The 25860-nt window shown below is 42.3% G+C and overlaps 2 protein-coding genes and 1 non-coding gene across 4 annotated transcripts in view; 2 read left to right on the top strand and 1 right to left on the bottom strand.

Annotated features, from left to right (window-relative positions):
• Positions 1 to 776: 776 nt before the first annotated feature.
• RPUSD2 (RNA pseudouridine synthase domain containing 2) lies at positions 777 to 6139 on the top strand. The gene is made up of 3 exons (XM_089521941.1): positions 777 to 1248; positions 1446 to 1742; positions 3009 to 6139. The coding sequence occupies exons 1-3, from the start codon at positions 868 to 870 to the stop codon at positions 3774 to 3776; spliced, it is 1446 nt and encodes a 481-aa protein (XP_089378067.1). The 5' UTR covers positions 777 to 867; the 3' UTR covers positions 3777 to 6139.
• A 6273-nt stretch (positions 6140 to 12412) lies between these two features.
• TRNAS-GCU (transfer RNA serine (anticodon GCU)) lies at positions 12413 to 12494 on the bottom strand. Its single transcript has one exon. It is a non-coding gene; the product is annotated as a tRNA-Ser (tRNA).
• Positions 12495 to 12851: 357 nt separating this feature from the next.
• The window catches only part of KNL1 (kinetochore scaffold 1), a 45660-nt gene continuing 32651 nt past the window's right edge, over positions 12852 to 25860 (top strand). For both annotated transcript variants that reach the window (XM_089521939.1, XM_089521940.1), the window contains exons 1-7: positions 12852 to 12934; positions 16242 to 16295; positions 16625 to 16664; positions 21473 to 21532; positions 22570 to 22631; positions 24517 to 24563; positions 24685 to 24724. In XM_089521939.1, coding sequence (XP_089378065.1) covers positions 16261 to 16295; positions 16625 to 16664; positions 21473 to 21532; positions 22570 to 22631; positions 24517 to 24563; positions 24685 to 24724 — 284 coding nt within the window. In that variant the 5' untranslated portion in view covers positions 12852 to 12934; positions 16242 to 16260. The remainder of the gene's footprint in view (positions 12935 to 16241; positions 16296 to 16624; positions 16665 to 21472; positions 21533 to 22569; positions 22632 to 24516; positions 24564 to 24684; positions 24725 to 25860) is intronic.

The following is a 25860-nucleotide window of genomic DNA, read 5'->3' as shown; positions in this document are numbered from 1 at the left end:
TTTTAATGGTGTGTTTCTTACATTGGTTTTAACCGTGCTGTTTTTAACTTACGCTTTAATGTGGTCAATATTTAATTATCTTTTAACTTTTGCAGTCAGTGTTTCAGTTCTGTCTTTTTCAAATTGCTGCAACCCACCTTGAGTCCCAGTTTTTGTGGGAGAAAGGCAGGATACAATAATTTTTAAAAGGCAGGAATAAAACACTGCTTACAAAAGTTAGAACATAGTTAAATATTAACCACATTAAAATGTTTGTATATATGTATGTATGTAAAGTACATATAAATTCTATCATATATATATATATATATATATATACACACACAAACATATATATACACACAAAACACACACATATATACACACATATATATACACAACACACACACACATATACACAAAACACACATACACACAATATGCATATATATATATATATATACATACACACACATACATATATATGAACACAACACACACACATATATATACACAACACACATGCACACAACACATACACATATATACTCTCACACACATATATATAGATATACACACCACACATGTGTATATATATATATATATATGTACACACACATTAGTTCTGCAGTGCAGAAGGCGCCCCATGACCCTTCTGGCCTCCTCCCTCTCTCTCTCCTCCTCCTCCTGTCGCTTAGCAGTGACGTCACCGGGAGGCCTCGCGTGATTGGCGGAGGCGTTCGCCGTCACGGAGGCGCCATGCGAGGAGGAGGAGGCGGCCTCCTGACTGGGGGCAGGAGGAGCACGAAGGGAGGCCTAGTCCAGAGGCGTCGCTGGGCCGCCGCCTTGTTCCCCGCCTGGGGCCCCGGACGCGGGTCCTGGGCGGCCATGGAGGAGCCCGAGAAGCCCCCGGAGCCTCCTCCGCCCAAGCGCCGCCGCCGAGGGGAGCGGCGTGGCGAGGAGGAGGAGGAGGAGGCTCCGGGGCGGCGCTGGGTGCCCCCTCCGCGGAGGCTGAAGGCCGGCGTGAGCTTCAACGAGGCCCACTTCGCAGAGACCAGCTGCTACGTGGAGGGCGGGCTGAGGAAGGTGCGGCCCTACTTCTTCGACTTCCAGACTTATTGCAAGGGCCGCTGGGTCGGAAGGAGCCTCCTGGAGGTCTTCGCCGAGGAGTTCCGCGCCCAGAGCTTGGACTACTACCGCGCCGCCGCCCAGGCAGGGCGCCTCCGGCTCAACGGCAGGCCCCTCACCGACCTCAAGCTACGGCTCAAGGTGAGGAGGAGGAGGAGGAGGACTGGAGGGACCGCTTTAACCCTTTGTCTGCCTCCTTGCTATGGAATTCTGGGAGCTCTGCTCCGCTCTGGGCCCCACAACAAACTCCTACTCCCAGAATTCCATAGCCCTTTCCACCAGGCTGTCCCACAAAATGGCTTCCTTCCATTAATGCGCACTTATCCTTTTGCTTTCAGAACAATGACCTTCTGCGGAACACAATACATCGCCACGAACCTCCGGTTACAGCGAGCGCCATTGAGTTCATAGAGGAAAACGAGGAGGTGGTGGTGGTGGACAAGCCCTCCTCTTTGCCGGTCCACCCTTGCGGCCGGTTTCGGCATAATACCGTCATCTTCATTTTGGGCAAAGAGCACAACCTCAAGGAGCTGCACACTATCCATCGTCTCGACCGCTTGACGTCAGGAGTCCTCATGTTCGCCAAGTCGGCCGAGGCCTCCAAGAGGATCGATGAGCAAGTTCGACAGCGACAGGTGAAGCCCAGATTATTTGTTGTACGCACTTATAACCCACCCTTTCTCCAAGACTCAGCCTTCAGGCTCGACTTGTACAGTTTTCCTATTGGGCTTCTTTCACTATCTCTTATCAGTGATCAGAGATAAGACAGTATTTCACCCAGGCAGACAAAACATCCTAGTCCACTAAATACATCATGTTGCAGAATTCACACAGAACTAGATCTACAGAGCAGGCGTTTCACAGCATTGTTACCCAAGGAGTAATAAAGAACAGCCTCAGGTTCTGATAGCTACTCAGAACAAGCATTTCACTTCCTGTTACATTAGCTTTTTGGCTATGGGAGTTTGTTGTCTGCCTGGATGGTGGTTAAAGGTATTTAAAGACCCTGCGTAGAGCTGAGCTAGCAAGCAGCTTTTGTTATTTTTGAAGAAGGCACTTGGAAGTTTCCTAGGCTGGTGCCAGTGGGCATATCCGCCTTGGGTCCCAACTTGGGAGAAAGTCAGGATAATAAATAAATAAACACCCCGTGCCCTTTTAAAGGAATGGGGCTGCTAGAAGTGGGGACACTTTGGCCTCCAATGAGTTTTGAAATTCGGAAGCCTGGCTAGTAAGACCAGTGATAAGGGATTATGGGAGTTATAGACCAAAACATCTCCATTCCAGCAATAGGTTTACAAACAGCACTGGGAAACTGAACTGTGTGTTTCAGTTTTCCACAAAAACTAAATACTGATTATTATTTTTTTGTCGCTGTTGATGTCCCTTCATTATTAATCTCCTTTCTACATAGGGCTCTTTTATACTACACAGTCAGTGCTGTATTCTGCTTTAACTGCCATGGCTGAATCCTATGGAATCCTGAGGTTTGTAGTTTCATAAGGCGCTAGATATCTCTGTTCTGGCTGAGAAGTCTAAATACCTCTCCCTAAAGTGCCAATCTCAGGATTCCATTGAATGTTGCTGTGGCAGTTAAAGTGGAATCATAGTGCTATAATTGTGTGGGTTGAAAGGGCCCAAAATAGCCTGAGGGAAGCTAAGTACGGCTTGCTATAGGTCACAGGTGGGGAATCTTTGGTTCTTTTTGGTGACAGTTCCAACAGTCTTTTAACAAAGCCCATGCTGGAAGTTGTAGGCCCAAACTTTTGGCGGCCAAACCTTCCCACCAAGCTCTAGGTAGAGAATATAAGTGGCTAGTAAGTAACGTAATATGTTATAGATCCTGTACTGATGTTTATTTTTGCTATTTGTTTTTACCTTCTTGTCATCTCCTCCCCCAATAGCTGGAGAAGGAATATGTTTGTCGTGTGCTTGGAGAGTTTCCAGAAAATGAGGTGACTTGTGAAGAACCTATCCTGGTTGTGTCATACAAAGTGGGAGTGTGTCGAGTGGACCCAAAGGGTAAGCCATGCAAAACAGTCTTCCAGAGGCTCAGTTACAATGGCAAGACTAGCGTGGTGAAGTGTTTACCACACACTGGGCGCACTCATCAGATCCGTGTCCATCTGCAGTATTTGGGGCACCCTATTGTCAATGACCCTATCTACAACACAAATGCTTGGGGTCCTGAAAAGGGCAAAGGTGGTGTTGTTAACAAAACAGATGAGGAGCTGCTTCAGGCACTAGTGGAGGAGCATCTTTCTAAACAGAGTCTGGGTATTTTGGATGTTGATGAGGATGATCTGAAACCCATCACTGGAGATAAAAGGAAGGAGACTCCAGGGAACTGTGCTAAGCCTCTGGAGGTCATCCCTCCAAAAAATTCTGGTCAGGCTGAAGAATCAAATGATGAAGACCAGAGTGGAATATTGACATGTTCTCAGAATTCAGTTTCTGAAGCACAGATGTGCAAGTCAGAGAACAGAGAAACCTGTTTGAATGAGCATTGGGCTGAAAAGGATCCTTTGTGTGAAGAATGCAAGATCGTGAGGCCTGACCCATCACCCAAAGATCTGGTGATGTATCTCCATGCTTTGCGCTACAAAGGAGCAGAATTTGAATACTGCTCCAAGATGCCTGCATGGGCACAGGATAACTGGGAAGAGACTTGAGACTTTCAAAATATTTTTTACATTGTGTATCTGTGAGTGAGTGTGTGCGAGACAGAGAGAAAGATTTCCCATAGCTCTTGTTTTTATCATCAGTTTGTCCACAAATGGAAAAAAAAGTCCTTTTTGTGTGAGATGCCACAAGGAGTGCCTAGTTTCCTAAGGCAGCTTTTCTGGGGAGTGGTTTTGATATTTTGTCTCCTTTTTATTACAAAAAAAAAACCCTAGACATAATTATTGAAAAATGCAAAATAATAAGAATTTTCTTAATTTAAATTTCTTATTTGTAAAGTACCTAAAATTTACTTAACACAGTATGGAGATTAAAAACAAGCCCTTCCCTACATGTTTTCAGTTGCGTGATTTGTACCTGATGGATATTATTTATTTGCTTAATATCTGCATTTGGAAAGCAGTGTATAAGCTTTCCATTTTCAATTTACACATGTACAAGAGCCATCAGAACATTAAGGTCTGTGCAAATAATATGGATTATTTCTGACAATAATTTGATACTTAAAAATGTGTCCCCATCAACTGAAAAAATTAGATTGTCCTATTCACAAATGAATACACTTCCATTCACTATAGAAAGAGTTGTACAGTATAGTGTCTCTTTAGCAGGATATTGTGAACCCTAGTATACAGTGCAGAGATCACTACATAGAAAACACGTGGATCATGCCTAAGTGGTTTACAGTTTAGTTTAATTCAGAAATTATACAACTCAGTCAGTTCAAGTCTAGCCGTAGATTAAGTACTGTATTTCCATAATTGTATTTCCAACTTTCTTGGACTTTTTACAGCCTAAACAAATTACCTGTTTTACAGTTAAACAGATTTTCTTATCTCATTTGACCCTTTTTTGAGCCCATTTTGTATTCTAGCACAGGGGTCAGGATTGTGTGGCATTCCAATTGTAGCTGAACTGTAACTCATAGCACTGTTCACCATTGCTGGCTGCTACAGTTCAACAACATCTGGATGAATGGCTTATGCCCACCACTGTTTTAAGATTTTAATGTTCTTCTGCATCCTGCTTCAGACATCTTCCTTATCTATTACTTTTACTGTCCATTGAGTTCTTGAATGATAATATCTAGTGAACTTGTGAGGCATTGTACATTCTATTCTGTAATATCTACAGAACTAATTCTGGACTATCACAATCACTGAATTCCCAGTCAGTCCCAGAATTGTTGGATACTCCATATTCTCCATGGCTGCAATCCAGGTTTGTTTACCCTCAACATGGAATCTGGAAGGAGTATGTGTGTTGTCGATAAGGAGTCACAACCAAGCCTTGGGTGTTGATAAATATATTTCTGTTGTATTTGCATTTTATGGGTTATAATATACACTTAATTGGTTGGCTCCCAACTTGGGAAAGAGGTGGGTTAATGGGTGAAAAGGCCAAATTAAGTGCTCCCATCCTCTTACACACACTGGTTTTAATGTTTGAAACATGGCTTATAATTACAACTTCCCTGTGCATCTGAAACAGAACTATATTACTTAGGATTTGATTTCCTGGTCAGTAAATTAATATTAAGCTATTTTCCAATTTCATATACAGTAGGAACGTATAGTTTCAAATTTGTGTAAAAGGAAGAACATGAATCTGGTAGTCATTCAAAACTGGCCCAAAACCCTTGGTGGGTATGAAACTGAGGTTTTCTTGTTACATTTTTTGCCCTACACACAATGTCTCCAAGAAAACTTGTACATGACTGCAATTGTGCAAAATAGGCCAGGGCTCCTGTGCCTTTAACATTTCTTTAATATTAAAAAGGGGGTATTTCTGCAGGTGTAACTTGTGTGATGAGTGGGATGTGGTGGCTTAGTGGTTAAGACACCAGTTCTGATTATTGGGCAGTTTGAGGCCCAAGTGTTGTCTGATCATAGAATAGTAGATTTGGAAGAGACCACAAGGACCATCCAGTCCAATCCCCTGCCATGCAGGAACTCTCAGTCAAAGCATCCCCGACAGATGGTCATCCAGCCTCTGCTTAAAGACCTCTAAGGAAGGAGACTCCACTACTCTGATGAGGTGAGTTCCTATCACTAGTCTCAGCTTCTGCCAACCTAGCAGTTTGATAGCATGCAGATGCAAATAGATAGATCGGTACCACTTCTCAGTGGGAAGGTAACAGCGTTCGGTGGAGTAATGCTGGCCACATGACCACCAGAGCAGTTCTCAGACAATGCTGGCTCTTTGGCTTAGAAACGGAGATGGGCATCACCCCCTACACTCGGTTATGACTAGACATTCATGTCAAGGGGACTACCTTTACTTTTAACTTATGTGTTAAGCTGCACATGCTGAAATTTTTGACACAATTATTAAAGATGCAGAATTCATGTTCCATTTTATATCTGTCTATGAGAGGATGGATGAATGAGTTCATCAGTGAATGAATATACTATATGGTTCTCTTTACACAGTTTCAAAGCTATTCTTGGATGTATGAAAGAGGAGGGCAACTGTTGGAGGTTAGGAGGCTCCCTTGGCAGTCCTCCAGCCTAGGGGGGGAAACCACAATGTTTCTCACTGAGCCCTAGAGGACTGGGAGGGGGGCAATTTTGCGACTTTGGGGGTGGGTCTGAGCCATTTTAGGCCCACTTTCTTCCACCAGAAAGTGATGAGGTAAGCTTCTGGGTTCTTGTTACAGAAAAGGTGTGTGGTCTTCTCAAACATGGCAGAATTGCCCTGTTGTGGATGTTAGCAGACATTTGCAGGGAAGGTTAAAAAATATGGGGAACATTCAGAAGATCCTAGGGGCCATACAAATAGGCTGTGGGGCTACATTTACCCCACCCCTAGTGTAGCAGGAGATAAAACCCTTCTCAACTGGATGGGAAACAATTCCTTCAACTTGTCTTGGATCAATACCTTCTTGGGTTATTCAGGCTTTGGACCTGCCTTTGCCTGAATTTTATCCGTTTTCCTTTTCACAAGGAAGAACTGCAGACAAGATCATTCACCCAGCAGAGCTGTTACTTATTTTAAAGGGTAGCAGCCCTGTAGGCCTTGTTATAGACATCATGAAAAACTCCCATTTCCATTCTGGGAGATTTCCAGTCCAAATGAAATGTCTCTATGTTGTAAGAAGGTGAGGATGTTTGTATTACAGTAATTTTGCCACCTATTGCAACACTACTTTGTATTGCAGTAGAGTTGCCACCTACTGCAATTCTGTGTACCTTCAAATTGCCCCATATAGCTGGAAATTAGGAATCTGCAGTTCTGCCCACTCATTCTTGTTGTGATTCTGTCAACTGCCTTCCCATTTTACTACTGAGGTGGGCAAGAGTTTGAGGTCACAGGAGCTTTGGGGAAAGAACTGGCTTTGAAATAGCTCTGACTGGAGGGGATTCTCAAAGTTGTAGGCCTCCCAAAGTAATTTTTTCCAAATTTTTGGGAAGCAGCACAACTATCATTCCCTTTCCCATTGTGTGAGTGGCAGGAGGTGGGTTGGGGAGAGTTTTAAAGGTATACTAATAATGTCCAAAGCTGGCAGGCCTCCTATGCTCTGGTAAATGAACCCCTAAAAAATACCAAGTGGTGACTAGTTTATGAGTCCAATTGTAAGTGTAAAAGCTTTTTTGCATTGTAAAATTGGACCTTGGACAGACCGCAACATAACTAAACATTTCAGTCCATTATGTGCTGACGGAAAAACTACCTTTTACTTGGCATAGACTGTCCTCACAATGAATTTATTCAAGAATGTAGTAAATGGCATTACTATGGGGAGGGGGTTGAAGAGCAGGTATCTGAGTGTGACACATTTCTATGCTTCCTAGCCACTTTGTTGTAGCTGGCTGGTGCTGCACTCCTTAATGGTGCTGTATAACCATGCCAATAAATTAGCTGTGCAAGGGGGCTCATTAAACAGTTGCAGTGATACTTAACCTGTGGAGTAGAATTACCTTGTGGGAGCCCTTCGTTCCTACTTCACTGCTTTTAAAAATCTGCATAATGATACAGCCAATTCTGGCCTCTTAATTTGTGGTTGTAAAAATTAGGAGGCACAGAACCACTTCCAATAAATATCCAGAGTAAAACAACTCTTAGTAATTATGTGGACAGGATCAATGTGCTTGAAAAAGCCTGGAGCAAGGACCCTGAAATGCATGCTGCATTTGGATTTCCTTACTTGAGGAAGCACATGCGAAAAGAATGACATCCTAGTAACAAAATATAGCAGCAGTAGTTCTGCTACAGGACATGTAGTAGAACTACATGCCCTGAACTCCTGAACATATGAAATGCCAACCGTTTCTGTAAATGGTTAGTTGAAATGCCAACTAATTCTGCAAAAAGGAGACTGGATTCTGCACCATACTGGTGCAATTGTGCAATATAACAAGAAAAAACAATTTACGGATGTGGAATGAAGCCATTGGTCCTTTTAGGAACTAATAGGGATCAGCATATAGGACAGAGCCTTTAAGGATATTTGTTAATGCTTTTTCATTTATTTTTCAATGAGCACATGGTAGGTGGACTGACCTCAGCCTAATTTATAGGAGATCAGAGAGAATGCAATAAAATCAGTACAATTATGACTGTCATCATTATTACTACATTTAATTCTATTTTTCCTTTTTTCCTAGATTGGGATTCAAGGTGGTTTTCAACAGTTAAACATACGGCACTATACAAAAGTTAAAATGCAATTAAGCCATCATAATTTTTTATTGTTAATCTACTATTGAGAGGGATTTTTTTAATGCTTTTAAATTTTCCAGGAAATTGGAGGGGGGAGGTAGAAAGTTGCTGAAGACCGTTGAGCTACATACCCAGAAGTTTATATTCCTTATGCCATTCAGCCCGTTTCCAATGATGATAGCAGCTTTTTAAATAGTGTTAACATGGAGGTAATTTTTTGTTATGTATTTCTGCATTTCTCCACGGGCTGCTCCTATTACCTTGGAAGACCCTGCATACTGGGAAGTAAGTACCTTTCTCAAGCACAGAAACACCTTGTGCCATGGCATTAAAGTGAGAGACAAATTCCAGCATGTATCCACGCATACAGCCAGCTAGCATCTTGAAGCCTAAGACATTTATTATGGACCTATCATAACAGGAGAGGGGCATTTGGAATTCTCTGTCTGACTTCAAGATGCTGTAAGACTGTCATATATGTTTATAAAGAAGGGGGCAGACACTGCATTTCTATATTGCCAGTTGTTGCCTTTTCACACTATACCACTACAGCGCCACATTTCTTGCTACCATGGCCCCATAAAATTGAAATCAGTTCAACCAATTACCAAAAAGAAGTCCAGCACATTATGCAAGACCTGTTTCTCCTGAAAAATCAATTTTCAAAGGGCGGCTGGATTTTACCTGCTTGCAGAAAGCTAACAAAGAGGGTGCCAGTCTGGCCTTCAGCAGAAGGGAGTTCCAGAACCTGTGGGCAGCCACTGAGAAGGCCATCTCCCATGTTCCCAGCTGTACCTGTGAGGCTGATGGGACGGAGAGCAGCACCTCCACTGTCGACCACAAAACATGAGCAAGATTGTATGGGAGGGTACAATAAAATCCAATGCATATTGAAAGGGCGGGGTACAATATAAAATGTTGATAAAATGACGGTCAGTACTGGGGAAATTAACAGGGAAAACTATTCATCCCAAATACAAAACCATAGGAAATGGTTGTAAGCTGGGCAATAAGCAGGGTTGGTGTCTCCCGGTGCTGTAACTCATGTAACACACATACACACATCATTGACTTCCTCCCATATCACAATATTCATAGAATTACAGAATCATAGAGTTGGAGGAGACCCCCAAGAGCCACCCACTCCAACTCTCAGCCATGCAGAAATACACAAAGCACTCCTGACAGATGGCCATCCAGCTCTGTTTAAAAACCTCCTAAGAAGGAGACTCCACCACTCTTTGAGGCAGCGTCTTCCACTGTCAAACAGCTCTTCTGTCAGGAGGTTCCTCCTAATGTTTTGGTGGAATCTCTTTTCCTGTAGTTTCCATCCATTGATCCAGGTCCTGTTCCCTGGAGCAGCAGAAAACAAGCTTGCTCCATCCTCAATATGAATTCCTTCAAATATTTAAACAGGGCTATCATATCACCTCTTAATTTTCTCTTCTCCAGGCTAAACATGCCCAGCCCCTAAGTCTCTCCTCATAGGGCATGGTTTTCAGACCTACATAGAATCATAGGAGTTTATCACACAGGATGGGAGGCTCTCAATTTCGAAAGAGAAGATAGCGAGGTCAATTTGAAAATTCACGCAATTACATGATTACTTATCACACCTTAAATTCACTGTAATGGCCTCCCCGAACATGACTCAGATTCTGTGCAAAGTAAGCTATCACATTGGTGAGTTCTTAATTGCGAATTGGCACCCTTGCGCATGTTCAGTGAGACTCCAGATGACTGGAGCATAGCATATTTAGGCAAGTGAGAGAGAGGAACCAAGGAACCCCACAATTTACAAAAGAGGTTGGGGGGGTGGGAAGAATGGTTGAAAGAACATGCTCTATTCACATTAAAACGAGTATATATTCACTCTGGTCACTAGCTCTGCAAGGCTTGACCATATAACACCTATCTTGAAAGATCTACACTGGCTCCCAGTTAGCTTCCGGGCACAATACAAGGTGTTGGTTATCACCTTTAAAGCCCTACATGGCTTGGGCCCGGGTTACTTAGGGGAACGCATCTCCCTATACAATCCGCCCCGCACTCTTAGAACAAGTGGGAAGAATTGTTAGAGATATCAGCATCCAGGCAAGTTTCCACTTCCCAAAGAGCATTCAGTATAGCTGCCCCTAGACTATGGAACGGGCTCCCAGAGGAGATTCGCCTTGTCACATCTTTGGAAATTTTCAAGAAGGCAGTAAAGACAGAGCTCTTTCGCTGCGCATATCCTCCTGACCTCCTATGAAGACCATTGGAATGGAACAAGAGCATCTGACTCTGCGATTGACTGACGATGTTTGATGTCTTACATTTGATGTTTTATGTTTTTAGCTGTGGTTTTAATTGCGCGGTAACTAATGTTGGAATACTGTAACTGTTTTTTAACTCTGTTGTGATCCCGCCTCGATCCATTGGGAGAGGCAGGAAGATATAAATAAAAACATTATTATTATTATTATTATTATTATTATTAATATAATGGTTATCCAATAGCTCCCGGTCCATGCCTCTTAATTAGCAGGTGGCTAATTAAGGACAAGTGGAAGCAAAATTGAAGCAGAATTGCAGCGTCTCTTCATGGGAACCCTCCTCCCCCCTTTCCAGATTGAGGGGGGAGGAAAACAGGACCAAAGGAGACATGCACATCACACCCAACAACAGCGCACTGAGTGCAAAGTTGCCTAGGAACAGGGTTTGTGACTTTGCTAGTTCACCAAATTTACTTAACTGTGGACTGACGTGTGATTGCGTTCGAAGTGCGTTCGGTCTGCCAGCGATTGTGTGTGGTAACCTTTCATGCAATAACTTGAATATGCATGATTGCGTTCAGGATGACACTGGATTATACTTCCAGTTTCAGTCGTGTGATATCCTCCATAGAGCTGGAAGAGACCACAAGGGCCATCCAGTCCAACCCCATCCTGCCATGCAGGAAAGCACAGTCAAAGGATCCCTGACAGATGGCCATCCAGCCTCTTTTTAAAGACCTCCAAAACTGGATTTTGGTCACTCCCCTTTGGACACACTCCAGTTTCTCAACATCCTTTTTTAATTGTGATGCCCAGAACCAGACACGGTATTTATTCCAGGTGAGGTCTACACACATTATAAGTCTAGCTAGGCCCCATAGGCAACCTCATCACATATTTTTGGTCCCCGTGCTACATCCCAGTGTTCATTCACATGGTTGTCTACTATCCCTGCCATGCACTTAATGGAAGAAACCTGCATCAGGGCTGTTGTGAGGGTTATAGAAATGCTATGAGAGCACCATGCAGAAGAATTTCCATTTGAGGAATATTTGTGTGTGCTTAGTTTATTTAAGGCATTTGTTATTGCCTCTACGAACGCCCAAGGCATCCAGAGCTATTGTACAAAAAACACGGTTTCTGTATTTATTCATTTTTTCCATCTACAGAAAACACCCATTTTGGTATAATTTCTAGAGCCTTGTTTGTTCCCAGCAGCAAAAACAATTAGTTAAAGAATATGAACTCGATTATAGCTTTTTACAGTCATGCCGGCCTGGTTTTATTGGGGGGAGTTGGGGATTCCCTAGCAATGAGCCAAGGCAGTTAAAGCGGTCTCAAACTGGATTGTTTCTGCAGTGTGTGCTTTGGACCCAATTGCCCCTCAGCATTATTCCTGTCAAGGCAAAGGTTTAGTCAGGGAAATGAGGCAGGGTTCCCCCCCCCCCCGGTTTTCCTTGTCTGAGAAAGAACACAAGAAAAGACAACACACTGCACACACAACCTGTCTTTATTAAAGGTTTGTTGAAGGGCACACTATACACAACAGCACCACAGCATTGGTATTTGTGGGTTCAATGCAAGTCTGGGAATTTTCCTCAGCCCTTGATGAAAAGGGCACAGAGGCAAGAGAGGTGTTAAATCATTAGGGCGATGAGCTACAAATGCCGGGGCTGCGTCTTTCTGAGGCAAGGAAGAAAAAAGGTTGACGACGAGGATGGGATTCGAACCCACGCGTGCAGAGCACAATGGATTAGCAGTCCATCGCCTTAACCACTCGGCCACCTCGTCACAGCAACCAAGCCTCTTCCCAGCCCCATAAGGAACCCTTCCAAATAGAGCCCTCTCTCTCTCTTTCATCGAAGGCCTCTTTGTCTAAAAAGCACACAGTCGCCCCTAAACTGCAATGACCCCGCAGCGTCCTGTTGCGCTGAACAGTAACTCGTTTCGATATCCCGCAGAGGGCTACATTTCCTATCGTCCTCCTTATATTTTGGGAGAGAGAGAGAGAGGGAGGAGGCCTCGCCCACTGGGCGCCGCCATCTTGTACGGAAAAAGGGCGCCGCCATGTTGCGGCGTTTCTGCGCGCGTATCTGTGGCACTGCGCATGCGCGCGGCCCAGCGGTTACTTTGAATTCGGCGCCGCAAATGGCTGCCTCAGTCGAGCGGTGGCATTGGTTTACTTCGGCCGCAGGGCGCGGAGGGTCCGAGGGCCGCCGTTTCGGAGCCAGGTGAGGCGGAGGGACGGGGCAGGCCTAGAGCAACAGGGCGGGGAGGCCGTTTTGGCGCTTTCTCCACCTTTTCCCGCCCGGGGCCCTTCCACACTGGAGAGATAACCCGGTTTGGCACCGCTTTGGCTGCTATGGAATTCTGGGAGCGGGCGAAAATGTATCTGCCAAGGGACATCTCCAAAACATGTGCATGAAGGGAGCATTGCCAGAGTTACATCTCCAACAGTTTGCTCAGTTAAAAAGCCCTTTCTTGAGCAGACTTTGTGGGAACACCAAAAGCAATTCCTGTTGCATAAGATTCAGTCGGAGATCTATAGTCATTCTAGGTCCAAAAACACACTGCAGAAATAACCCGGTTCGAGACCGCTTTAACTGTCCTGGATCAGTGCTAGGGAATCCTGGGAACTGTAGTTTTGTGAGACATTTGGCCTTCTCTGTCAGATAGAGCTCTGGTGCCACTATAAACTACAGTTCCCAGGATTCCCTAGCACTGAGCCTCTGAAAAGCCAAGGTGCCCTGGGCTCTGGGTGCGAGTCTTGCCTTCTGCTGGCCCTATGGGAAAAAGAGCTGTAGCAGCACGCCTGCCACAAGTGAAAGGCCTCAGGAATCCCATCCCCATCATCACAGTTATCCCTTCCTTCACATCATTGCTATCAAGGCAAAGGTTTTGGTAAGAGAAAATCAGCATGTTCTCCCCAGTTTTCTCTGCCTGAGAGAGAATCCCTGGGTGAAGGAGGAAAGACAACACACAACCTGTCTTTTTAAAGATGTGTTGAAGGGCACTGCAGCCCCGGCCCCCCAAAAAACCCCATAGCATTTGGATTTTCATTGCAAGTCTCCCCTATCAGGGAAATTTACCTCAGGGCCTGATGAAAAAGACACAGAACACAAGCAGATGTTAAATAATTTGTGTATTTAATAAAGGATTACAGTGGTGCTACAATTAATAATAATAATAATAATCCATTTCTATGCTGCCTCTCCAATAAGATCAAGGTGCCTTACATCATTAAAACCATATACACAATAAAATAACCCCATATCCCTCTTCCTTAAAAAGCTGGACTGCGTCTTTTTGAGACACAAGGGGGAAATGTGAAGTCGAAGGCTTTCATGGCCAACATTCAGAGATAGAAGAAGATGCCACAGCTGCTGGCGAAACCTCAGGAACAAACCCTTCCAGAACATGGCCCCCCAAAACCCACAAAAAACAAGGGGGAAAAGTCACAAGATTTCTTGGACAGCAAATGTGTTTCAATGTGCTTCTTAGCCATGCTCAGAATGGAGGACATTTTTGGAATTCGTCTTGGACACAAGGTTGAAATGTAGGACAAGTTCTGGAACAGGAGGATGTCTGGTCAGCCTGTCTCTGTTGTACCCAAGTGGGCAGGTCCCCTTCCTTCCTTCCTGTTTCTGCATTACTCTTTAGCCAGCGGTGGGGACCTTGGACTACGCTGCCTAGGATAAAGCTACCAACCAGCATGGCCTCTAGGATCCTAGGAGCTGCAGTCCAAAAAACATACCTTTCCAAGCTCTTGTGTTCTTATCCACTCCTTTTGCTTAGCCAGTTCTTATTTCTTGGCCTTCTGTCTCGGTGCCCGCTTCAAACTTCCTCTTGTGCAGGTTTGCTTGAGAGTAAGGACCAAAACACACTGCAGAAATAATCTATTCTGGGACTGCTTTAACTGCCCTGACTCAGTGTTAGGGAATCCTGGGAGCTGTAGTTTATTGTGGCACCAGAACTCTCTCTGAAAGAGGAGGCTAAATGTCTCAGAAAATGACAGTTCCCAGAATTCTCTAGCATTGAGCCAGGGCAGTTAAAGCGGTGTCAAACTGGATTATTTCTGTAGTGTGCTTTGGATGAACGTTCCCTGTCTCCAGTGCATCATGGTCTTGGTCTCCAGAAGCTCTTGAGGGCTGATCTGCCCGTCTGCTTCCCAACCCACTGTCTCTGACTGACTTCCAGCTCCAGCTATCTATTCCATGTTTTGTTTACAAGTAAACACAGTATGAGTAAACTATATTTCAAAAGAAAGAACTGGCAAAACCATCTCTGCGTATTCCTTGCCTTAGAAAACTGTATGAAATTCATGGGGTCACCAGGTGACTTAAAAGTACATTGTGAAGTTGAAGGCTTTTACGGCCGGCATCCATAGTTTTTTGTGGATTTTTCGGGCTATGTGGCCATATTCTAGAAGAGTTAGAAACAAACTGTTCTAGAACATGGCCACATAGCCTGGAAAACCCAGAAAAAACTATTAAAGTACATTGTTTCTCAGGTTGACCCAACTCACGGTGACTCTGTGGATGAGGTATCTCCGAGCCCCCCGTCCACTGCTGTGCTCCTGCAAATTCATACTTGTGACCTCCCAGATTGAGTCTATACCTCTGGCATGTGGTCTCCCTCTCTTTCAACTATTCTCTAACTTTCCTAGCATTATTGTCTTCTGGTGAATCATTCCTCCTCATGATGTGGCTGAAGTATGACTGCCTCAATCTAATAATCTTGGCTTCCAGGGAAGAGTTCAAGTTAAATCTGTACTTGCTGTCTGCGGTATTCTCAGTACTTTCCTCCAGCACCACATCTCAAATGAGTAGCTGGAGGTGGGAGTCTCCCTGGATTCAGGGGAGTTTACCTTCCTGATAAAGTTTTCCTTCTGTGTTAGATGTACAGTCACTGAGTTTTCAGATCTAATTTTCCTGATTGGAGACTTACTGTATATACTCATGCGTAAGTCTTGAAATTTTAGTCAAAAAATTGACTCCAAAAACCTGGATAAATGTAAGTCCTGTACTTTAACTCTTATAAAAAAGGGAACCATGCCCTGGTGAAAGGCAAGAATATAATCTGTCCTGAAAGCACTGACCTCCCTCTATTCGCTCGTCCATCCAGCCTTTAGGGTGAGCACAAACAGCTATGTCCACTGGAATTTTGTAAGTTTTTTTAGCATTGTTTTCCTTTGCTTCGTCCTTTAGATCTTTTGTTAAATGCCCCTAAGTTTTACCCTCGACTTATCCAAGGGTCATATCAAAATCCATAATTTTGCCCCCAAAACCTGCCCTTGACTTATACATGAGGTCAATTTATAGTCGAGTATATACGGTACCTTATGTTTTCCAGAAATATGACCTCAATAAGGAGCATTTTCGTATTTTACATGGTCGTTTGGGAAGGAAAGAGTTAAAGTGTGTTCCCTAAAACAAGTTATTGTATTTATAAAGAATCCTCTGAATGGGTTGTTGTACCTCAGGCAGGGTTTTGAGAGACTAATGCCATAAATAAATAAATATGCCACTCTTGTTTCAGGTAACTAGAGTCTTTCAAAATGGAGAGGATTTATTGTGAAACAAACGAGGAAAAGTAAGTTGAACTTCCAGTCTTTTCTGCCTTGATAGTTATAGTTTTTTTACTAGTTTGGATTTATGTGCTGATTGCTATCTCTGTATCACCTAAGTGTCAGAAAACTTGAAGACAATTGTTACATATCAGTACATTGCCTGTGATGTTAATGTGCCTTTCTTTCACACTGGAAATACATAATTATTGCTGAGTTTCAAAAACGTTTTGAAATTTTTAAGAATGGTTTTCTTTTACATTTCAAAAGACTGGTAGCTTTTCATTGTAGACAATTTTGTGTAAAGAAGGAGATTTTGGCTTCTATGCTGAGTTTTTTCATTGTCTTTTTATAGAGACTTCACAGATGGTACAATTAAAAGAAGAATTTCCTCAGTAAGTGTAACTTTTATGAATCAGTCTTATATATTACTTATCCTTTGTAGAGGAAAATAATTTTAGTCATGACTCCCCTTATGATTATATAAAGAGACATTTTAATGTAATACTAAGAGGCGAAGCAGACGGCCCCATAGGAGCAGTCCCAATCCAGCTGCTGTCAAGAGCAGTGGTTAAATGCCTGTACTGCAGCCACTCACTCAAAACCACAAGGTTGCGAGTACAAGACCAGCAAAAGGGCTCAGGCTCGACTCAGGCTTGCATCCTTCCGAGGTTGCTAAAGTGAGTACCCAGATTGTTGGGGGCAAATTAGCTTACAGTTGTAAACCGCTTAGACACTGGTTAGGCGATATGAAGCGGTATATAAATGAAGCTTGTTTGTTCGTTTGTTTTTTCCACTCCTTTTTCTGGCAGGTTCGGGCTGCCTTTGGTGGCCTCAGTACAGCTTCGGGCCACTTTGGGGGTGTGCATCATCTGAATACTCTGCCTTTGATGTGGCCAGAAGCTGCTTCTTTTGGCCCATCTGTTTTGGGCCTAAGTTTCTAACGATATTGCAATGTCCTTTAGACTTTAACAATAATACTGTGGATTAATAATAACTAAATGATACTGTAATTGTGTTATGATAGAACTGGAAGATCTTGTTTGGGTTGTCTCCTTTATCCTGACAATATATATTTGCAAATTTTGCCAGTATTTTGTCCTGCAGATGAGAATATTTCAGAATAAAATAGAGTATTCCAGTGGTTCTCAAACTTTTATCCCTGTGCCCCTTTTATGTCTGCATGTGGATGTCCTCCGCTCAATGTAGTATATGAATACCAACATTTTGCTTTTTTAGAGTGCATAATTTCATTTGCAGGTTAATGTATATTAGCATTTTATAAGAAATTAACATTGGTCAGATTAGAACAGCTTTATTTAAATAAATTCAGTGCCTAACACATGTAACGTTTATATATACAGTCACACTCACATACACCAATGATCACAGAAACGTACACATTCAGTCATGCTTTTTCATTCTTTCTTTCATACACACGCTTAGGGAAGCTTCAAGGGTGTTTGAAAGAATTACTGCATGTGTGTCACAGTGTCCATGTGTGAGAGAGAATTAGCATGTTTGAGAATGTCTGCGGATCAGTGTCTGTGACGGAGGGCAACAACCCATGACTTGAGAGTACAAGTGTAAGAATTAACTGACTCAAGATATGAGGGAGGGAGGAAAAACAAAGCTGAGAGTGTGTGCACATGAGAGAAAGACAAGACAAAAATTGAGAGGAAGAGAGAGAGAAATAAAGGAATCCTGTGTCAGCATCTTTTGAGACTGAAAGAAATGGATTAGTGGGTCAGATAATTAGTGTGAATGAGCCCCTGTGAGAGTGAGCGTGTGAAAGAAAAAGAGAGAAACTGTGGCTGACTGTGAGAGAGAACAAGCATACACGTGAGAGTGCTGGGGGGGGGGGCAGAGAAACAAGGCCTCTTGGATGCTGGTTCCACTGGGCCCCCAGATCTTCCTCCACATCCAATGGCTGCCTAAAGGCCCCTTTGTTCCTCCTCTCCTTGGGCCCTGCCTAGCCCCCTGCCCTGCCCACCTTATTGGAGCAGATTGTCATGTACCTCCACCTGGGAGTGGGAGTCCCTTGCTGGCTGGCTGGCTGGCTGGCCAGCCAACCAGAAGAGTGGAGATGGCACTGTAGGGCAGTGGTGAGCCCAGGCACATGCTCTGCTCCAGCAGCTTGCAGGATGCAGTCCACTTGCAACACTTCTTCTTGGCCAACCAATCCGACATGCCGTTTGTTCAGGAACAGAGCTAGGCCGTGTCTCTTCTGCCTATGAAGTGACTTAGTCAGAGCAAGTTGATGGTAGCAGCCCTGAGCTAGCACTCCTTTGGTCATCAAGACTGCACAAGACTTGCACAAGACTGAGGAGGTGTGCTGGTTGAGGCTGCAGCAGCATCTCGTCTTGAGAACTAGACAGTGATGGGATAAGGGAAGAGGAGGCTGCTCAGAATGTGCTCCACCAGAGGCCATGATCCAGCAAGCTTCCCTGCTCTCTTCCTCTTCTTTCTTCTGCCTTCAGCAGAAATGGCTGATCCAAGTGCTTTCCTCACCTTACTTTCCCCCTCCAGGACAGAAAAAGTTTGGGAAGCAAAGGTGGAGGAGGAGGGATCAAGACCTTCAAATCCTGTGCCCCTATAAATATCTCTTGTGCCTCCCCCCCCCCAGGTGTCCACCAACAGTTTGAGAACCACTGCAGTATTCCATTGAATAGCTAAAGTCAAAACATCAAATATAAAGGGCTTCTTTATGCAACACAGGCTAGAAAAACTGGCGAGAATTTTATGAAGCTGAATGCAAACTGTTATTATGAAGGCCTGTTACAGACTGCCAAAATAAAGCTGCTTCGGGTCTCTTTGGAGGTATGCTGTTTAAATGATGCATGGGTCCCAAGAGTCTGGAGGTCATGCTGTAGCGGGTGACCCCAAACCCACGAACTCGAAGGCCCGTGGCCTGCCAGAGGACAAGCAGAGTCAAGGAGACCAAACTGGCTAGAATAAAAACGCTTTATTTTCTGTGTAGGGCAGCAGCACACCAAAGTAGGCGTCACCAAGGCTGCAGCACTGATGGCTTCTTGCCACCCCCCTTTTATGCCCTTCGCAGAGGGCTGTTTTCTAAACAAGCGATTGGTTGCGTTCACTGTTCACTCAATGGTCCTGTATTTTCTTCTTGGCATTACATCTGCTTGGAGCCTGGAATGTACAGAGATAGCTAGCTACTGCATAAGAGATGCTTAGCTGAGCTAGCTAAACTCCTCAAGGCCACTTGCTAAACACAGGCCATTGTATTTAGAGTTCTCTAGAGAAAGGAGGGGGTGATAAGTAAGTGCGTGCCACAGTAAAAAAGGGTAGGGGGCCATCATAGCCCATGCACTTTACTCTGAGGCTCATTCTATGAGTACTGTAACCACTGATTCTTTTGCGAAGCCATGTACAGAAGCAGAAAGCACTATTATGTCCCTCTCAACGCCAAAGTAACACTCCATTCCTAAGCACTGGAGTGTAGCTTTGGTGCAGCTTTCGGATTCTTAGGATGCATGCATCATTTAAACAGCATACCTCCAAAGAGACCCGAAGCAGCTTTATTTTGGCAGTCTGTAACGGGCCGAAGACTGTTTAGTTAAAGTTCTGTATTGTGTAACAGTTTTACCAACAATTATGTTTTAAATTTTATGTGTTGAAATGATGTATAGACTTACATTTATTGCATGGGCCAAGTTTCTTGCATGTTGTATTATGCTGAAAAAGGAAGAAGAAGGAACAATCTTTAGACTTGGCATAGATCATTAATATAAAGGTGTAGTAAATGGGAGTCCCTCCATTTATCAGAGCTTTCTTCCCAGATAACAAAGGGTTAAATGTGAGAGGTACATTTTATAGAATCATTGAATCATAGAGTTGGAAGAGACCACAAGGGCCATGAGGTTTACATCACAGGTGATGAGATGGCAACTGTGCATTGAGATGGGGAGATGGGAAATTGGGTAGAAGCGCAAACCTCGTAGATGCTTCTAAGACAGAGGTTTTTAAAAGCTTGGATGCAACATGAGGCTTGAGAGTCTGACTTTTTTGGGTCTCTCTGTATGTGTTTGCCTGCCTGCTTGCCTGCCTGATGGCTGGTGGAGGACTCTGACTCTTGTGAGGCAGACCATGAGGAAGCTGGTGGAGCTGGACAATAGAGTCCAGGCTCACAACTATCCAGAAACACTAAGGACTACAAATCCCATCTGACCCCAGGAACATGTACAGTACTAATCAGTGGTGTTAGATTTTTGGTTTGGCTGAAATGATTGTGCCTTTTTCAGTTTGTGCCTGGTTGATCCTTCATGTACTGATATTCTTTTGCTCTAGAACTCCTTTAATTAAAATAAAGCTTTTTTTTTAAGTACTCTGTCTCTTGCACTCCTTTTTCATGTGCCTTTCACTCACCTTGTTCTTTCCTAAGTTGGCAGGGGAAAGTATTAATGGAGTTCCCCAGTAAAGTCCTGATGTGTTGCTAAGGGGGGAGAGAAGATAATTCATCAGGTGATGGCAGCAACGAGGTTTATTTTAGATAAAAAGGTGGTCCCAAGCTGGAGTGGAGGGGGACCCAGAGAACCATAACATAGTGGCTTCGGTGTCCTCAGAACACCATAGCAAAAGGCAATGGTAGAATACTTGACCTAAAACTTTTCCTCTGGAATTCTTGTAGCTTTAGAACCAACAAGCAAGCCAATGTTTATTTTTAAGGATTTTCTTATTTTACTATTTGAAAAGAATTTACAGAAGCATAGCAAGTTAATTTTCATACATAAAACATCTATGGCATACATATTCATTTAATTGTCTTTAGCATTAGTACATTCTGCTTCTCATCCAGAATGTATTCATTTATCTTTGACCTAAAATGATTAGATTTTCATGTCTAGTTATTAATAATTATGACAGGGTAGGGCTTAATCGTTTTGGCTACAATACAGGGAGCTTCTGTAAATATATATTGACAAGGCATACCCTTTTAGAGGATTTTTTAAAACAACAAAAGTGCATCACAGACTGCTTTTTTGAAATTCTCCTTTTTTCAGGATTGGAGAGCTAACTGTAAAGCTTATGTTGCAGTTTCTGGACTGCAGTTTTGATCTGTAGAATAAACGTCTCTACTGCACATTATTGTTAAAATGTAATGCTGGTTGTTGTGTTTTTAAATAAACTTGTTATTGATCCTGTAGAAATTATTTTTTCTTATCTATGCCTATTTCTCATTTAGATTTTGAAAGCTCCCAGAACTCCTCTTCAAGACTTAGGGAGTGGAAATGAGTTAATTCAGGTATGTGTTAAATGTTTCCTTTGTGTATATTTTACGTATGAAATGCTTTTGCAATCTCTGTCAGTGCCTGCAGTATCTGTTGGTTGAAAAAGAAATGCTAATAGTATAAAGAACCAAATAATTTGCATGGAAGCAATCTCAGGTGAAGTCAGTGAGACATACTTGCAAGTAAGTGTGTTTAGCAACTTGTTGGAACATCTTACAAAGATTTTTATAAGATCTGTTTTATATTACTGCTTAGCATTTGTATTTTACCTGAAACAGTATTCCTTAAGCCAAGTTTTTCATCTTAATTGGTGCATTGCCAGTTGTGTTCAAGGAGGCAAGATTCGTAGACTGCAGAACTTAAAAACTGTTTTTGCTATTGCTCTTTACTTGGAACTGCAATAAACAATCAACCAGTATGGATCAATTGTGTGTGCACATCTATGTGCTCGTGTGCATAAATTGCAGTTCATATTTCTACATCTTACCTAGATACATTATTATAAAGTTCTTGTGCAGTGTTATGTATTGCTACTATTAAAAGTGGTGATCCATGGACCACTGCCAGCAACATCTATAGTGAATTTCCCGGAAAAAATGCCAGTTCCTACATCAGATAGCCTGAGAATCAGTTTTATATATGATGGCAACATTTTTCTTGGAATCTTTGGTGCATTACAGACCGCCTAAAAGTGGTGGTCTGCCAGCGGCGCCAGTTGCTGCGTCCAGGAACCGCAGCGGCCAAACCGTGCGATTCCCGGGTGCAGCCGAAAAGAAGCGCCAAAATGGCACTTCTTTTTGTGCTCTGGAAGTGGTGCCGCGAGGCGCTAGTCGCGATCTCGCGGCGTCACTTCCACTGTGTGTCCGCAGCGTCAACATGGCGGCCCCATGGCGTAGTAGGATTAAGGGGCATCTATTCTAGCCCTTTCTAGCCCTAGCACGCCCCTTCCTAATCCTAGTACGTGCAGAGCGCATACTTTGGGGCGGTCTGTAACGCCCCTTTCAAAGACAATTTGCTTTTTATGGATTTTATTTCTATGTTGTGTTTTCAGGACTGCAATGTAGAGAAGCGTCAGAAAAACTCAAGGCGTGTCAGTTTTGCAGATACAATACGGTAAGTTTGTTCTCAAAGTTATGGTATACAAAATCTGTAAATCTTATTTTGAATACTAAGAAATGTTTGAGCTGTTTCACTGTGTGAGAAATAAACTAACAAGAAGTCCTTTGTCTGGAATTCTTGTGAAAAGGTTCTTCAAGAAACTAAATGTCTATTGGTTTTCTTGCAGAGAGAGAGCATTCAACTACAGTCAGTCTCTGTAGGGTTGCTGTTGGAGGCTAAGCGCTGGGGGTGTTACTGTTTTATTTGCCTTTCCTTCTCTCTTAGAGGTAGAATGTTTAGCTCTAAGTGTATCGGAGGTTAAGACTATATGTATGAATGTGCCTTTGAGACAGCTGTTGATGTATGGCAAAAAATACTTGGAAGTGGTTTACTGTGAAGAAATTGTACTGTTAATGGTGGGCTGAGATTCCTTGCCTCTTCTAGGAAGAAAGATTGTTGGCACAGAAGGAATTCGAATATGAGTGTGGGATTTTTCATATCTTCTGGCAATCTGTTATCAGAGCCAGAGTACTGCATGGGGAGCTTCTGAGTATGCAGCAAGATTCTGAAGACACAATCTTTCTGTTCCGTTTTCCTTATTACTATTTATTTAGACTGATAATTGTGACCAAATACATGCACATTGTTTTTAGTTAATTTGCTCAAAATATGGTTCTCTCAAAGGAACAAACCAGATTTAAGAAAAGCAGATTAACCATGTGTGTATATGTGCCTTCAGGTCACATATTGAGTTATGGCCACTGCATGGATTTCATTGGGTTTTCTTAGGCAAGAAATATTCAAAGGTATTTTGCCATTGTCTTCATCTGCGGTACATCCAAAAGCACTTGGTTTTACTTAGCAGTCCTCCATCCAAGTACTAATCAGCCTTGGCCCTACTTAGCTTGGCATCTGGTGCCTTCAAGGTATTTAGGTCAAAACAAGATTGATCACAGCATAATGTAAAACAGCTTTTTATAGCCTGGTGCTGTCCAGGTGTGTTGGACAGCACATTTGAGGAAGCCTGATATAAAGCAACAAACTGTCTATGGTTGTAATCCTATATACTCATATGTGAGACTAAACACCAATTAATCTGTATAATTGTTATTATTGTTTGAACAAAAGTAAGTTCTTAACACTTACAATTTTACTATTCCTTTATGTGTATTATGTCCTTAAAGCAGTAAAAAAATTAATAACTGAAAAGAAAACTAGTACAGTATTTTATATATCTCTATGTTTTCCGTGTTTAGCTTCAAGCCAAATGGAGCTTTCATGATACTGATGCTATTGAAAACTCCTTTGTAGTATAGTACATCAGCTTCAAATCTTAGGGCTGTTCCCACCCTCTGGAGCTCCCTTCTACAGGAGGTTAGGCTGCCCTTCTCCCTGCTTTTCTTTCGCTGAGAGGCAAACACATTTTTATTCAAGCAGGCTTTTAATATATAATTGTCGTCAGGGAGATTTTTATATGGGTTTATGTTCTATTTAAGTTTTTAAATTTTTGTATGTTTCATGTAATTTTATACTGTTTTAGCAAAATGATTTTAATTGTTTTAAAATTTTTATTGTAAAGTTTTTATATGATTTTATCTATGAGCTGCCTTGGGTCCTTTCCCTGGATAAAGGCGGCATATAATTTATATTAAAAAAATAATAGTCCAGCATTCACCACTACACTATAATGGCTCTCTCAGTGTTCTTTTACTTTTGGTATGAAAGGGAATATCCCTCTCCATAATAAACCTGAAACTGAAAAGGAAAAGAATAGGAAATCAGGAGTGTTGATGTGTATGTAATGGTCTTCTTCAGTTCTGGTCTGTGACAAATGGGGAAAAAATGCTAGACAGTTTTTCCTAAGCTAATAAACTCTTGGTTCTTGTATATGTGCTCTTAGGGTCTTCCCACCAGAATCTCAAGTCACTGTGGAATTAAAGCATGCAGGTGAGAGCTTCTGTTGACTAGGATTATAAAATGTCTGTTAATCTATTCACTATTACCACTGTGTACACTTGTCATAATGCTAATTTTTGTGTGTGATGTTTATTTTCTAATTGAATTTCAGAAACAGTAGGAGAGCTGAGAGACCAAGATCTTTTTAATGAGTAAGTTAATTACAGTCGGACCACTTTATCCATGGATTCAACCATCCATGACTTGAAAATATTCAAAAAAATAGAAATTCCAAAAAGCATATATTTATTTTGCTATTTTATATAAGAGAAACAATTTTACTATGCCATGGTATTTAATGGGACATGAACATCCGTGGATTTTGGTATCCACAGAGAGTCCTGGAACCAAACCCCAAGGGCCAACTGTAATAAATGGTAATTTAATAAATTACCTAACTGGACCAGAAATTCAGTTTAAAGATCCCCAAAATCTTTTCTACTTTTTAATAGCTTTATCAGTACTGTTTGTTGCAGTGTTTCCTAAACTTTTTCTAAATAAGGCATTTTTCATGAATTAGATTTTAAAGGCTTGCTTTACACTAGCAGTATACCTGCCTGAAGATTGAGAGCTGGGGGAGGCCTTATCTCTTTGCCACTAATGGGAGTGATTAACTGTGTGGGAATGTTGGAGGGAGCCTTTCTGTGGTGGTGTCCTTCATGTGGAACACCTTCCATTGGAGGCCTGATTTGCACCTAAAGCTGGTGCCAGGTGAAGACATTTTTTCATTCTAGTGCCAAGTTAAGTCTTTTTTCTATTTTAGTGATATGATGATTTTATCAAAGGTGCATACGAACATAGTATAAAACCATTAAGTTGTTTAAACTTGGGGAATTGTTTAATATGCTTTTAGACTATTTAAACTATTTCTTACTATTACACATTGTAAACTAATTTTATTGTAAGATGCCCTAAAGTGTTACAATATAAAGGGAAGGAAATAAATATTTAATTTTTTTCCTGTTTGAATGACTGGATCATTCTCTTCCTTCAGGAAGCACTATATAGGAAGCTTAATTACATGTCTTTGGCTTTGAAAGGATGATTTCACTGATAGGGTATTTTCAAATGATAGAGTGTTTTTTAACATAAAAAGAAAGTGTGAGAGGAAGGAATCCAGGGGCAACTTTGAGACTGATTTATTTTAGCATTAACTTTTATGGATTTCAAATTATTTCTTAAGATGTACCATGGAGTACAAAATTAATGCTGCAAGTAATTAAGCAGTTACACTAGGGTTGGGTAGGATCAGAGCATTTTTAACAGTACCCGTATTTCTTCATTTATT

The sequence above is a fragment of the Sceloporus occidentalis genome, unplaced genomic scaffold (assembly GCF_023333645.1).
Source record: "Sceloporus occidentalis isolate IW3139 unplaced genomic scaffold, rSceOcc1.0.p SCAF_4, whole genome shotgun sequence".
NCBI lineage: Eukaryota > Metazoa > Chordata > Lepidosauria > Squamata > Phrynosomatidae > Sceloporus > Sceloporus occidentalis.
This window is presented reverse-complemented; position numbering and strand designations above follow the sequence as displayed.

Bases quoted from the DNA above. Each gene is read 5' to 3' on its own strand.
- RPUSD2 (XM_089521941.1), top strand. From the start codon at position 868: ATGGAGGAGCCCGAGAAGCCCCCGGAGCCTCCTCCGCCCAAGCGCCGC. The intron at 1,249-1,445 runs GTGAGGAGGAGG...TTTTGCTTTCAG, and splicing joins ACCTCAAGCTACGGCTCAAG to AACAATGACCTTCTGCGGAA. The intron at 1,743-3,008 runs GTGAAGCCCAGA...CTCCCCCAATAG, and splicing joins AGCAAGTTCGACAGCGACAG to CTGGAGAAGGAATATGTTTG.